We start from the raw sequence: 15095 nt of genomic DNA, 5'->3' as shown, positions 1-15095 counted from the left end.
TTACATTTTTTTTCTCAGCAACCACTACAAAGTACATGGGGTAAATAACATAAAAATAAATATAATTTTGGGGAGACCATTCCTTTAAGCACTGGCTTCAGTAAAGCAAGAGATGTGCAGTTCATCCTCTTGCACAGATTTTATTTTACCAGGATGCTCATAGGGTGGCACGGTGACGCAGTGGTAGCGCTGCTGCCTCGCAGTAAGGAGACCGGGTCCTCCCTGCGTGTTTGCATGTTCTCCTCGTGTCTGCATGAGTTTCCTCCCACTATCCAAAGACATGTGGGTTAGGTGCATTGGTGATCCTAAATTGTCCCTAGTGTGTGCTTGTGTGTGTATGTGTTTCCAGCGGTGAGGTTTGTTCCTGCCTTGCGCCCTGTGTTGGTTGGGATTGACTCCAGCAGACTCCCATGACCCTGTGTTAGGATTTAGCAGATTGGTTAATGGATGGATGGATGGATGGATGCTCATAACTGGCATATAACCCAAGTTTAATATTGTATGTGGTACATTCCGTAGTTGGCAGATTGTCTGTTGAATTGCCTGTGAGTTATTATGTATCTAAAATTCTGTTTTGCTGCCTTTTACACTCAAGTAAAGAGCATCTTTAATTAAATGATATGCTGTGCTGTACTTCATTAGGAAGCTGTTTCTCCTACACCTTCTTGCATTTTCATTACTTCCTATAGTCTATAATCAGCTGAAACGGCAGCTGAACTATAAAACATTTTGGTAGCAATGATAAAAGAATTTCTTTTTATTGAAATATGATAGTAGCAACTTTTTTTTATAATTGAGACCATCTTGTAATTATTTAAATTGCACAAGCTTAACCTATAGGTTATTGAGCCACTGTAACTGAACACCATTGTAAAAGGATTTCCATTAGTGTAATGAGGTTTTCTCACCTTCTTTTATAAATTAATGTAAAATTTGGATCAAAACCATTAAAAAAAAGTCTTGAAGTAGTCTGGATGCAGGACATATAGCTAAAAACAACAAAAGAGTGCTGAGATTTATTTTGAGATACTGCAAGTCTTTTTAATATTTAAACCTCAATTATACCTTTAGTTATTAGGTTAGAATAAATAAATGCAACCAATTTACTTTTCTAGAATTTGAGCAAATCTGTAATTTCTGTTTTATCCTTGAAGGCATCAGCATTATAAAGCTAAATAAAAAATCTGCAAAAAAGTGAATATTATAAACCTCAGTAGCGTGTAAGAAAAGATTTGACATGAGCCAACTATTCCGACTAATGCAGATCATCAACTTGTCTTCAAGTGACCAAATGTCCAAAACATTTCGGCTACACCACTAGATAACTTACTCCATATATTTAATGTTCTCTGTGGAAGAAAAATCATTATGCCACTTTTGTACAAGATCTACCCGTAAGTATTTTCCATTTCTGCCACCTAATTCTAAGTGATGCCAACACTGACAATATTTACAAAATTTTAAACTTTTTTTGACTTTATTTTTCTATTTGGGTGTTAAATGTTTCCAGTATCTTTTTTTTCAGAGTAGTCATTTGCGTCATGTTTATTGTTGTCCACCACTGTTCCATATCTTTCTGCATGTGGCATTGTGCTGAGTATGTCATTAAAGACTTCTATGAGATTCATTTCTATGGCAAGGATAATAATCGTGACTGAAAGATTTCTTGAGCAAAATAACAGTAGCAAAGAATTCTAAGAATTGGCTTTTGAGTTTGCTCTTCCCACATTTTTAGACTTAAGATATTCTTAATTTTTAGTTAGATTAACCTTATTTGATTACGTATACTATGAATACTATACTATGAATTGCCTATTGTTAATCTCCACTCACATAAAAGAGAATAAGCCATCTTTGATTATAACACTTATCTGCTGCTTCTTGTGTTCTTACAATATCATTCTTGTGACATGGGACCTTAAAATACTTTCAGTATGTGCATGTGGAACCTCATAGTACCGTTACAGATCCTAATCAGGATCTACCTTGACTAGGACTCCACACAGCACACTATAAGAGCCAAAATCTAGTTCACTTTTTTACTGCTTCTGTGCTTTGTTTGATCCTGATTTTTACATTAATTTCCCACATATCTGCACAAATAATACTGTCCAGATACTGTTCCATGTTTACAAATCAAATCAAATTAGGTAAACTGACATAAATTTCTCAAACCCGCTTAATCCAATTCAGTGCTTTGGGGAACTGAGTTCCATGTTAACAGCACTGAGTGCACATCAGGAAGTAGCTCTGGACAGGTTGCCAGTCCATCTTTGAATATATCAGAAGGAAAACTGGTAGAAAACCCACACAGGCACATATGCAAACTCCATATCTGGATGGCACACACTTATAGGGTATATTTTTTATCAGAATTATTTACTTAAATTGAAAAGTGCCACAGACCCAGCACTAGCTGTATTTTGCTGGACCACATTTAATATATGGAAACTACTGACTGAGGCAAAGATTCTCCATTCATACCAGATCTCTACTCAAGTTGCTTAAATGTCTGCTTCTTAAATTGTAGCTTGATAATCGCTTTTTCAAGAAAGTAATTAATTAAAAAATTTTTTGAAAGACTAGGGGGCAAAGCCTCGCTTCACTTGCCAACCCCCCTGCCTGCGCTAAATACTAGCCTCTTTGCAGTTCTGCCACTCGTGTATTGGGAAGCGGATGTACAATTTAAACAGAATTTTATTTTCATGGGAATTGTTACATATGCATAATAGAACTATTTTACATTACAGTGAGTAATTAACCATATTAAAAAATAGTAAAATGTAATAATTGGAAAGTAAATTATGTTTCATGTTGTGTTAGTTACCGTATATACTCAAATATAAGATGAGTTTTTCAGCACCCAAAATGTGCTGAAAAACGTTACCCTCAGTTTATATTCGAGTCAGGTCCCGCTACCCCCACCAACCAGCACGTGTTCAGTCTCTCCCTGTGCAGCGACACATGCGAGAGAGAGACAGAAAGAGACACACAGATGCACGTGCGACACACACAGAGACACACATACACACAGAGGTGCGAGAGAGACACACACACGCGTGCGAGAAAGAAACACACACACACACATACACGTGCGCGTGCGACACACACATGAGTGAGCGAGGGAGAGGGCTGGCTGCATAAGGCTGAGAAGGCAGTTAAAGAATGCACTGGGCTTGTTTTTAAAGAGACATATTTGAGCATTGTTTTAACCTTGTATTTAATGAAGACTTTTTTCTATTGGATTTTAACCTCCACTTCACACTTCTGTTTACAGAGATCGGTTCATAGCTTGCATTGTTGCAATGTTACTTTTCTTGGTGGTTTATTAAATTACAGATTTTTCAAATTTTCATTTTTTTCCTTGTGCTTAAAACTCATTAAAAAAAAGTGTTTTTAGCAAGCAGTTCGTAGCGTGAACTCTTGCAGTGTTAGTTTTCTCTGTTCAAGGTTTTCTCAGTGTTATTCAATATTTTTACATTTAGTTTACTATTACGCTGTGCATTCTATGGTATTATTAACTATATTTGTGCTTAAAAATCTTTAAAAAATATATTTACATACAGTTCATATGGTCTGGATCGGATTAATTGTATTTACATAAAATTCTATGGGACATATTACTTTGGGTTACGACCAAATCGGGTTACGATCAGAGTTTTGGAATGAATTGCGGTCGTGACCTGAGGTTCCACTGTACCTGGTTTGGTCTGCGGGCGGTAGAAGAACTGCTGCGGGCTCTGTGTGGCGCTGTGCAGCCTCTGTGAGACTCATTCCGGGCTGTGTGCTCAATTAATGAGCTGATGCCTCAATTAATGTATGGTAATTTTATTGGTATTTATTTTGATTATTGAAACTTACCAGTAGCTGCTGCATTTCCCACCTTAGGCTTTTAGTCCAGTCAATAAGTTTTTCCCGTTTTTATAGGTATAATTAGCTACTTCGGCTTATATTGGGGTTTGGCTTATACTCGAGTATATACGGTATTTGTTGCATAATAAGATTTCGTTCTCTTTGTCTTTGAAATTAGCGCGCAAATACTTTTTAAACTTACATACACTTTTACTGTAAAACTTCAGTAAAACAATTTTTTTAATTAAATTTTCATTAATACTGCATTGAAATTTGATTCTGTTGATACGCAACGTATAACTGCCCTTAATTGAATTTCATTTCTTTCTCTCTATTAAATAAAACAACTTTTTCGAATGTTTGGCTCTGAGATTTGTTAATTGACTTTGCAAACGCAATTCTAATGGGAAACTGTTAAATTTTCCATAATACATAATACATTTTCTTTAATTGGGAACTTAAAGTGAGGAAAATGTTAAAATTTATAAGAACTGAGAGTGCAGGAACTGTGTCTGTCAAAAGCATTCACCCAAATGAGAGGTGAGAGTACCGTGTGTGTGTTTGAATATGGTTGTGAGGAGGGCATGACTTGAAAAAATCTCATGGCCACAGTCTTCTCCTGCAGAGTCTTGTCTTGTCTCAGGATTAGAGAGATAAGGTTAAAAATATTGCATGGTTTAATGATTTTGTTAACGATTAAAGTCCAACACATGTCTAAACCCAGGCTGCTTATCTCTTTACACATCTATACTGGCTAATTCATTTTCTGTCTAATACCCACCCATATATTATCCACTCAGCTTTTTCAGTTACAGGTTTAAGGGCAACTTAAGCCTATAGACAAGAACAAACAAAATCCTGTGTGGAGTGCCAGTCTGCCCTACAGGAGCCATCCACAAACACAGGATAAATTTGGAGCCAACTATTTGTCTATCATACATAACTCAAAAAATGGTATACCTTGCATTAAAATTATGAAGACAATAAGAAAATTCAGATCCAAGACAGGGCGGACCACTAAGCCACTCAGCTAAGCTTTCCTATCCACTGTTGTGTTTTATACTTAGATGTATTACTCTTACTGGCCTGTAATCATCAATGTGAGCATGATTATTAAACTGCTTTGTAAAAAATAATCTTTATGCATTAATATAGCATTGAAGAGAAGAGTAAGATGTTCATTCAAATTAAACCAAATGCATGTGTTGAACATAAAAATAACTTTTAGTAAATGTGACATTGACCACATGTGCACAACTGAGTCAGTGTTAATAATTCTAAGTTCAGATCATGCAACTAAAGCTGTGAAATTTTAGCAGACAGCCATTACATCTTAGAGTACCCTGTCCTTTAACTTGACATATTGGCCTCTTTTATGGTTGACAGCAACAGCTTTCTGCCATTCCCAGAGCTGAAACTAAATTCATGAAAGCTCATTTTTTTGCTTACAACCAGTTATTGCTGTCAAAATGCCTTTCTTACCTTTAGGTCATGTTTTATAAGAAGTTGTTGTGAATCTATATCCATCACTGTAAAGACTATTTTGAAACTTGCAGTATTTTTTAACTAATTTCTTCCTTACAGGGTGATACCGCGATTTACTCATCAGCTCCCCTGCCTCTCAGCTCCAGAGGTCTCAGCCTCGTCACAGACTCTGTGAAGTTTGAATGGCCTCCTGGTGTATGTGTTGTTTTCTCTGGGTTTTTTAGCCTAATCTCATATCCCACAAATGTGAATGTTTGGTTAGCAGAATGTCATTGGGTTGAAACTTGAGCTTCTGTCCTCTTTTTACCTTTCAGCTTGAAGGTGGCTTTCATTTCTTTTTCATTTCTTACTGAACCAACATTAAATTGATAACTAGAACTTAACCATATAGGTGCATTTTATGAAAGCGCTATGTATAATAAGTAGTATGCTCCATCATTAAGGAAGATTACACCCAACTTACAGTGATAAGGGACTGACAGCTGGAGAATATGTCAGCATTCTTAACAGGTGACAGACCAGTGACCAAGGAAGGACTAAAAGGTGAAATGTCAATAGAATGGACAACGAAAACAAGAGAACTATGTGAAAGGCATATAAAAATGTTCAAAACACAAGAATCCTAATCTAAACCTGAGACTAACTATGACCCAAAAGTCTGCCTATCTGCTACACCAGTAAGTAGTCAAGACTCACAGTGTATTAGAGTGAAAATCACAATAAAACTAAACCCAGAGATGAAGAAAAAGGCTGAATGCTCAAGAAAGGCTGTGAAGTGCTGAAGGCTGCTTATGGTGGCATTAAAGTACCATTTTAATGGTCATGGACTCACTGAAAGGTGTTGTCTGTTGTAACACTCGCCAAACATGGGATTACCTCCTTTGCATTTTATATGGTGGAAAGTGGAAGGAAGTAATTTGTAAATCAAAGGACAGTGTGGGTGTAGTGAGAGGAGCAACAGTGTGGTTGCAAAAGAGTAATAAGTAAAGCCAATCATTATGGACACTTACTTAGGTCACCTAAAGGGGTGATGGTGGTTTAAGAGCACTGTGACACCATCTGCCCAAAATTGCCATCTGGGCCATTAGCAATTGTATATACAACCTTGATTGCTTTAAAATAAAAACATAAACATTTCTATTAAATTAATTTAATTTTCACACTTTTTGGGAATGTAAAGACTACCATGACTAAATCATTAGTTTATCCATCACTTTTCTGAAACCGGCCCGAAATATGACCATTAGAGGGCAAACTCATTCAAACACCTACTACAACTCCTATTGGGCCAATCAACTATCATACATGTCTTTAGAATGTGAGGAAAACCCACATGGACACATAGCAGATCTGCAATAAGCAACGACACAGACAAGAATCAAAACCATTGTCCTTAAGTTTGGTTTCTGGCTTTGTCATTGGAAAAAAAAGAAAAAGAAGAAAAACCTGATATGCCCAACATATACATTTCTCCACAAAATGCTTTAATTTTATCAGTTAATTGTTGCTGGCTAATATTTTGTTATATGGAATTTATTCAAAGAATGACTTTTTTATTCATATATAGATATGGAAGAATCATTCTCCCTCCCCAGTTGTGGTGTAGCTGGAGCAAAATATACATAAAATACACCATTTTTTAATCTCTGTAGAGCAAAGTCTACTGAAGCAATTTTTCCTCAGAATCAAATGGCTTCTAGCATTTTGCAATGCTAATAAGTGTGCCAAGTTTCATTTGGACTGAGTGATCGTGTCTCGAGGCAGACATTCTCACTCACACACATTCACACGCACAAACACACACACTGGCACCACTCCAAACTCTGTCAGATTGTGTTCAGAGATGGCTAAAACATGTAGGCCGATTGAGAAGTCAAAGCTTTAATTTTGATCCTGTCACAATAGTTTTGTTATGTGTATACCTATGGATTATGTAGGGAAATAAATGTCAATCATATTTCCCAAATTAGCTTCACATAAAGAAAGCATTAAAACTATATTTAAACAAGAAGATGACAGGAAACTAAACCCACTTTCACCACAGGGGGCATCTCAAGCCAAACCCTAGGCACATCCTCACAGACACAATTCCTGGATTCAAATCAATAATATTTGACAAAGTACTTTTTTACTTACTTCCACAATGTTAATTCTTTTTTGTTTTTCACACCTTCAATCCTCCCAAGGCAAGCTTCCTACTAGCATTGATGAAGCAGAGGGGCTTCCTTTTTGCTTCTTTCTTCTATTTCAAAAAGCCAAATCTCTCCCTGGGGGCAAATAAAGTTCTATCTATCTATCTATCTATCTATCTATCTATCTATCTATCTATCTATCTATCTATCTATCTATCTATCTATCTATCTATCTATCTATCTATCTATCTATCTATCTATCTATCTATCTATCTATCTATCTATCTATCTATCTATCTATCTATCTATCTACTTCTGGTGCCAAAACATTTCACCCAGGAAGCATTTCTGCTTCAGACAGAACATTATTAAAACAAGAAATTCTCTTCTCTGCACCTCCGGCCATCTCCTAAGAAGCCCAGTCAAGCCACCATTTGGGACTACAACTCCCATGCTGGTGGGCACATGGGAGATTTACCAGTGGGATGCTGCCACCCATCATGTTGGTGGAGCACATGGCCCCAGGTGGCAGTCTCCTCCTGTCTTTCCATTATAATATCTCATCTGGGAAATAGTTTCCAACCAGGATGTCCATTCATCCATGGGAATCATCCATTATGAGGGCCTCCCAACTGGGTAAGGCACCATCCATCATGGCCAGGATGACAGATAATCCCTATCCTCCTTCACACCTCTTTCTTTGCTTTTATTTTAAAAAAATTACATATGTTCATCCATTGTTTAAACCAGGCCTTCCACTCATTTGATCCTCAGGTTTATTTCCAGGCAGCATAGATGTTAGGAATTTCTTTTGGTGTTACATTCATACACATAACAAGATAAATACAATTGAACAATACAATGTACACTATGTGACAGCATCACAGGATTATATTCAGTAGTAGTGAAACGTGGTGCACAAAACACAATTATATAAAACAATATGTTAAATGAAAATTGCACTTTTGCCTAGTAATAAATCAAATTAACTCTTGTAATTTAAACAGAAATAAAAACATGATTTAAATGAATCAGAGACTGTGTTTAATCATAATGACTGCAGTAGAAATAAACTGTTTTGTATGTCTAAAATTTCTTGCCTTTAATGACCAGTAACATTTCCTTAATGGTAATAACTGAAAGAGATGGTTGCCTGGATGCTTGTAGTCTTTTCTTACTGTATATTTCTGGTGTCTTTCCTGACCCATACAGCTGTTATTGCTATCTGAATAACATGCTGCAGTTTATGCTTCAAATGATCAGATGCATTGCCATACCAGACTGTTTATGGAGAAAGAGAGGCTGCTTTCAATGACAGCTCTATAAAACTGTACCAGCACTTACTGAGACAAGTTAAACTTTTTATGTTCACAGGAAAATAACTTTTGATGCGGGGCTTTTTTGACTAGAGCTGTTATGTTTTCACTCCAGTTCAAACTGTGAGTAATAGTTGTGCCAAGAAATGTAAAACATTCTACCCCGCTGACAGTGACATCATTTATAAGTAGGGGTGTAGAAATTGAGGAGTATCTCCTAAAATCTACAATTATGTATACTGTTTAGTGAATTCAAGTTTAGATTGTTGAGGGTTCACCATTTGGCCAGCTGATCCACCTCCCTATGATATGGCATTTCATCCCTGTCTATGATCAGGCCAATTAGGATGGTGTCTTAGCAAACTTCAGCAGTTTAACAGAGGTGTGGTGATTGGTGCACAAAGAAAAAGACAGCAGACAGAGCCCACCCTTGTGTTAAACATGCTTAATCCTATTTAGAGTTAGAACATTAGAATATTTAAAAAATGTAGATGAGAACAGGTCATTCAGTCCAACAAAGCTTGCCAGTCCTATCCAATTTTCTACTTCAAAATAACATCAAGTCTATCTGTGGGGGCCAAAGCATGTCCAGTTGGCATTAGGCTCAAGGCAGGAAGCATCTCTGCACATACAGTACATCAAATGGCATTCTTAATCACCTACTCATGTTGTGTCACCAGGTGATATAACCTAATTTCTGACCCTGACCTGCATTAACCTGACAGCAGAATACATAGATGGTTATAACTAAATGATGCCAACTTCCTTTACTCATATTTTATCATACTGTATGCTAGAGGGACAGTAACGTTATTTGGTGTGTCACTTAAAGACTTACCACAGACAGTAGATGTAACAGATTTGTAGGGTAGATTTGATCAACAAAGAAAATGATGGTGATGATGGTGACAGGTTTAATACTGTTGAATACATAATAGGTTGAGTATATGACTGTCTACATAAGATCATGACAGCTGTAAATAAAAAATATCTGATGATTCAAATTTAAATGTGTGTCCATTGGAATGATGGATGGTTCAGATTTAAATGTGTGTCCATTGGAATGGTGGCCCACTGTACCAGCACCATCACCAGGTCTTCTTGTGTCCTAGGGAACAAAAGGCTGAGGACCTATTTCTTAGAGAACTTTCCTGACATTCTCAAAACAGTCAGGCAACCTTTAAAATATCTAAGTATTTGTCTGTTATGCTCTTGCTCCCTATGAAATATTGTGGTGCCCAAATTAACATTTTTCACCTAATTCTATTTAAGAGACTGGTGAGCAAAGTGGCTAGCAAAGCAATGCTACTAGCACAGGAGTGGCGGAGCCTTCAACAGGAGACTTTTTTTAGAGACATTGATGACAACTGATGGCTCAATATGTATCTTTCTGTACTCCCTAGGGGAAGAATCTTTGACGATTTTTGTAAACAAGAAAAAACTAAGCAAGAAAGGCAACCCAAAAGACTCTAATGATAACAGCTCTGCGCCAACTCTGGAGACCCTTCATCAACTGGCCGCCTCTTATTTTATTGACCGAGAGAGTACCCTTCGAAAATTACACCATCTACAGATAGCCACCACAGCCATCAAGGTAAATGTCTGTCTCCTCTTTTTTACAAACTGTTTCTGTGCTCCATGTTACATGCTGATTGCAAGGTAATATGGAGGTTTCAGCTTACCAGTGAAGGTCTTTTACTCTGAAAGATCTTGGTATCTCAATCCAAATACGCTGAAACTCCTATTGCTTCCTTTTTCATTTGGGCACTTGCTGTTCTTTTAATTTGATCCTATACATTTTTTGATGCTATGTTTTCTCTTTTAATTCTTCTTTTTTAATTTCCTTCCCACCATATGTCATTACGTTTATGCTTAGGACTATCCTACCATAGTAACTTGAGGTAATATTAAATCTTTTCAAAAGCTGTCTTTTCTTTTGCCATCATTTTAAGTTGGTAGCTGTATTTGTAAAGCAGTTAGGATGACCCACTGCTTGCTAATAAAGATGAGAAGAGATGCTAGTCAATGAAGTGGTGAGTATCGTAGTGTCTTGATGCTGATTCCATGTCCTTCTTCTGCATTGCAGTAAAAACCTACTTATTCCATCTTCAAGGAGGAAGGGAGCTGATGTTGTGTAATTGCAGACAGAGAGCACAATTTAGGACACTCCAAAATCAAAAAAACTATTTGTGGAAGATGACTGTATGAGTATTTTTATGTATTGTATTCTCTTTAGGGCTGGTTTGCACCTCCTCTGCAACACCAAAAAGAGTAGAAACTGGATGTGTGGTGTAACAAGAAAACACTGAGCCAGTAAAAGGTTTGGGGATCCACCCAATATACTTCAGAAAAGTTTGAGCAAGTTGTAAACAAATATAAGACAAATTGAGAAGTCACTCGTGGACTGAGTCCAATATGGGACTAAATGGGATACAGAGGGCAAGAGTTTTAATAGAGAACAGGCAGGAAGAGACGTGTCGTTTGGGCTGCACTCGAAAGAGAGGGCAGGCGTGGGATTTGCTGATAGGACTGAGCTGGAACCAGAAGTGAGGTTAGGTGGACTTTTCTCCTGTGGATCTTTAGAGGAAGGAGAAAAGGTGTCAGTGTGCACAGTCAACACCTGGTCTGGTGTAACCACACATTCTGTCAAACCCAATGACTGCCTTCCATGCACTCATGTGTGACAATGGATATTTATTCAGTGGCAGAGAGATAATGTTGCCAGAGATTAAAATGGAAGAAAAGTACTGGAAGTAGTGCTTTGGTGGATGGTGGGTGAGTGGGCAAGTCTTGCCATGTAACAGAGAGACCTGAACCTATAAAGCCAGGCCCAGTGGGGTAGCTTGGGTCTACTTTCATTCTGTTGTCACTTTGTGATCTCTCTTTAAAAACATGTTTGTACTTGAAAAAAACAGATTTTAATAAGGATTCGTGTTTTGTCAGTCTTTGTTCTGAGTTATGATGGCATACAGAGGTGCTCCAAGCACATTATGAAATACAGGCTGGAATAAAACCACCCATCATCATGTTACCATGCCACTTAACTGTGATATCATTTTTCCCAACTAACATTTTCTGAAGGCTTTAATTTAGTATGAAGTTTTTGTTTTAACTAGTCAGGTGTTGATGATCTTTTTACTTAATTTTTCTAATTTTATATTTAGCTGGAGGGCTTTTTAGGAAGCATATTTTTTAGAAATATCCAAACCCACTACTTAACTAAAATGTAATGTGTGGAGAAGAATAAGTGGGTGGCTGCATCATTTTGATGCATCAACTGTAGCAAAATAAATATGGATTTTTGAAACCTTCTCGCAGAGAGTATGGCACTATTTCCAGCAGAGAAGATATCATAATCATGTAAGGGATACAACACATTTTGTTCTACTACAGTATGCTCTCCACACGTTGAGGATGAGATAAGGAACTGTTCTGTTTTTAAACTCTTCTGAATGTGCTCAGTATTTCCTAATGTTACCTGATTTCATTATTGACTTAAGCTTGTCATGGTTTCCCAAATGTTTATGTGCTCTAGAGGGACATTAGACAGAAGTGAATTTTACTATAACCAAATATTGTAGGTAAAGTTCACTGATATAGTGGACAGAAAAAAAAATTCAAATAAAAGCAGCAAAGTGGTAAATCATAAGAATAGTATAGAGCTCCTTTCCTCTCCTCCTTGACAAGAAATGACAGAGATACAGAAAACCTTTATTCTTATGGTTTAAAATACTAGACTAGAAAGAGGATTCTCTTAATAGGCACATTAGGTGTTCTGAGGAGCAGAGATTTTCACCTGAATCCATGAAGAGAGAGGATATCTGAAGAGGACTGCAGAGCGTGGCTGTGTCCATAACGGTTCCTTGTGGTTTCCTGTGATATCTATTCCCTTGTCTAGGTTCGGTTCTTGTCACTGCTGCTTTGATCAGCTTTAGCCTCAGTGAATATATAGCAGGTTGGTTGATGGAGGTATGTGCAAGTTATGTTGCAATTTAGAAACGTAGCTTAATATAGTGCAATGATTGGCAAGGGGAGGGTTTAGTTCAAAGTTCAAATATTAGCTGTTGAAATTATCAGAATATAACAGATAACTGCATCTTTAAAAACATCGTGGGATATCTGTTTCTCATTCCCATAGATGAAATTCTGGAAATAAAATATATTTCTTGATGGGGCCATATTACACTGGAGAGGAGCCTCTTTCTGTACATTCCACATCCTCTTGTCCTCTCAGTAATGTGCACCCAAAAACGTTCCCTTATTCTCCCTTTTCTCTCTCTCTCACAGCTCTGGTCTCTATCATTCTCATTACAGTTGACTATTTTCTCCTACTCTGAATTTCACGTTTAATGGGCAAATACGTTCTATAGAAACCTTCTGTCCTGGCCTGGGGCAACATAAGGGATGCTCCATTGAACTATTACTGATGTCAGTAAAACCTGAAGGTGTACCCCCCTCCAGAGATCCCTCTGATGGGCCCAGTCTCCCTGAACTCTGACACCTCATGTCTGGGACTGATCCTTTTCTCTCATAGCAAGTCATATTGCTGTACCTATATCTTATAGTTGCCTTGTGCTGCTGCCTAGTGGTTCAGGTGAATACTTTCCCAGCAGGCCTCTACCTATAACTGTATTTGCACATACCTTCCTGAATCCCAGTGAAACATTGAATGCTTCCTTCTTCACCACAATGCACTCATTTATGCTGCTGCCTTTCAAGGACATCCAGCACACATAACTGTAGAAGGCCCTTACAGGAGATTTCCTGTGACCAGTCTGCTTTCTTCTTTTCAAGGACAGGCTTGTCTTTTTATACCCATTTTATCCTAGGCACCTCCTTGTAGCCCAGCACCCTATCACAATATGCTTTCTTTCCCTGTAACTGAATATTTATTTCTATGTAAAATTTTATGTAGCAGGCACTTTACACTTACTCTACTGGGAACCTGTAGCAGACATTGCAGCATCTGTTAACACACAGCTGGATAAGGTACCCCCGTGACCAGCATGTGAATAAATGAACGGATGGAGAGAATGAGTGGGCATGACGCCAGCTTTAAGATAACAAGTGAACTGATCAGAAAATTCAATGCAATACTTCATTTTTAAAGTGAAAGGTCTTACCCTTGTACATCAAGTGACAGGAGGCTTCTTTCTCCCCTTTTTACATAGCTATTAAAGTCCCTCACTGTCACCAAAGGTGACTCATCTACTGTCTTGTCCAAAATTCATTCCATATCTCATTAGCTTATTCTCATCCAATGCCTGAAATATTCACTTTGTCCAAGTCAGAGGCACCAAGGGTGTCAGTTTTAGGGATTTGTGAATTTTTTTCATTTATTCAATTGTGAACTGTTTCACCTTTTAGACACATCTTGACAAGAAACTGATACACAATTTTTTAAAAGGATTTACAGAAATAATACATCTTTAAACATGCATGAGGAAACAAAAACAAGCACAAAATGAAGGCGTCTTATTTTGCATTTTGGATCCTCTGTTTTCCTATTCCTCCAATTTCAGTCTCAGAGAAAACAACTTCTCATCTGTCTCATTTCAGAACTGACAACTAGATAATACATTTATAATGACTTATTGTTTTGCAGGCTGTTATTAAGGCAAACCTTTAGACTTTCACAAATCCCCTCCAGCTCACACCATTCCAGAGGTGAGGGAACAGATTTCCCTACTGGCTACACAGGCTCAGTTTGACGTCAGACCATCAGTTAGGAGAAACACAGAAGCAGCAGCAGCATTGTGAGCTTGCTGGTGTTCATCTGTTAAACTTGCAAAGCCAAAACAGATATCTAAGACGGAACATTGAAATAATTACATTATTCCTTACTGTTACCTGTTTGCAGCAATACTTACAATGACACTCAGATGTCCTCATTCATATGTTGACCATTCACAGTAAGTTTTATATTTTAGCATATCTCAAGACACAAGTGTAACAAGAGCAGTACTTACAATTGTCTATTTTTTATCATGGGCTTATAAGCAGAATGAAGCTACGTGTTTCGTGATCCCACATCCCAAAAATATAGTGGTCGAAAAATTTCTCCGACTCTTGAGCTGTGCCTCAATGCTCTGTTTCTGTCTCAAAATAATTTTACAGAGTTTCAAATTTGCGAACTTAAATTCATCCACAAGGAATCTGTAGTCATCTTTAAGGATAAGTTAGGTATTTTTCAAGTTGAAAATTATTTTTTGCATCTGGCTTAGATGCATTTGCCAAGCAAAATTGTGTTTTAAAGTTTCCTGTAAATTAAAAAAAAATACATTGCCCCTGGCATTTTTTAATGGATGCC

General features: G+C 37.4%; 1 protein-coding gene across 1 annotated transcript in view; it reads left to right on the top strand.

The window, feature by feature from the left end:
• LOC120514855 (BMP/retinoic acid-inducible neural-specific protein 3-like) overlaps nt 1-15095 on the top strand; it is a 323313-nt gene that overhangs the window by 153518 nt on the left and 154700 nt on the right. Inside the window, exon 5 of the mRNA XM_039735464.1 lies at nt 10189-10379. Coding sequence (XP_039591398.1) covers nt 10189-10379 — 191 coding nt within the window. The remainder of the gene's footprint in view (nt 1-10188; nt 10380-15095) is intronic.

This window comes from Polypterus senegalus, chromosome 14 (genome assembly GCF_016835505.1).
Source record: "Polypterus senegalus isolate Bchr_013 chromosome 14, ASM1683550v1, whole genome shotgun sequence".
Classification (NCBI taxonomy): domain Eukaryota; kingdom Metazoa; phylum Chordata; class Cladistia; order Polypteriformes; family Polypteridae; genus Polypterus; species Polypterus senegalus.
This window is presented reverse-complemented; position numbering and strand designations above follow the sequence as displayed.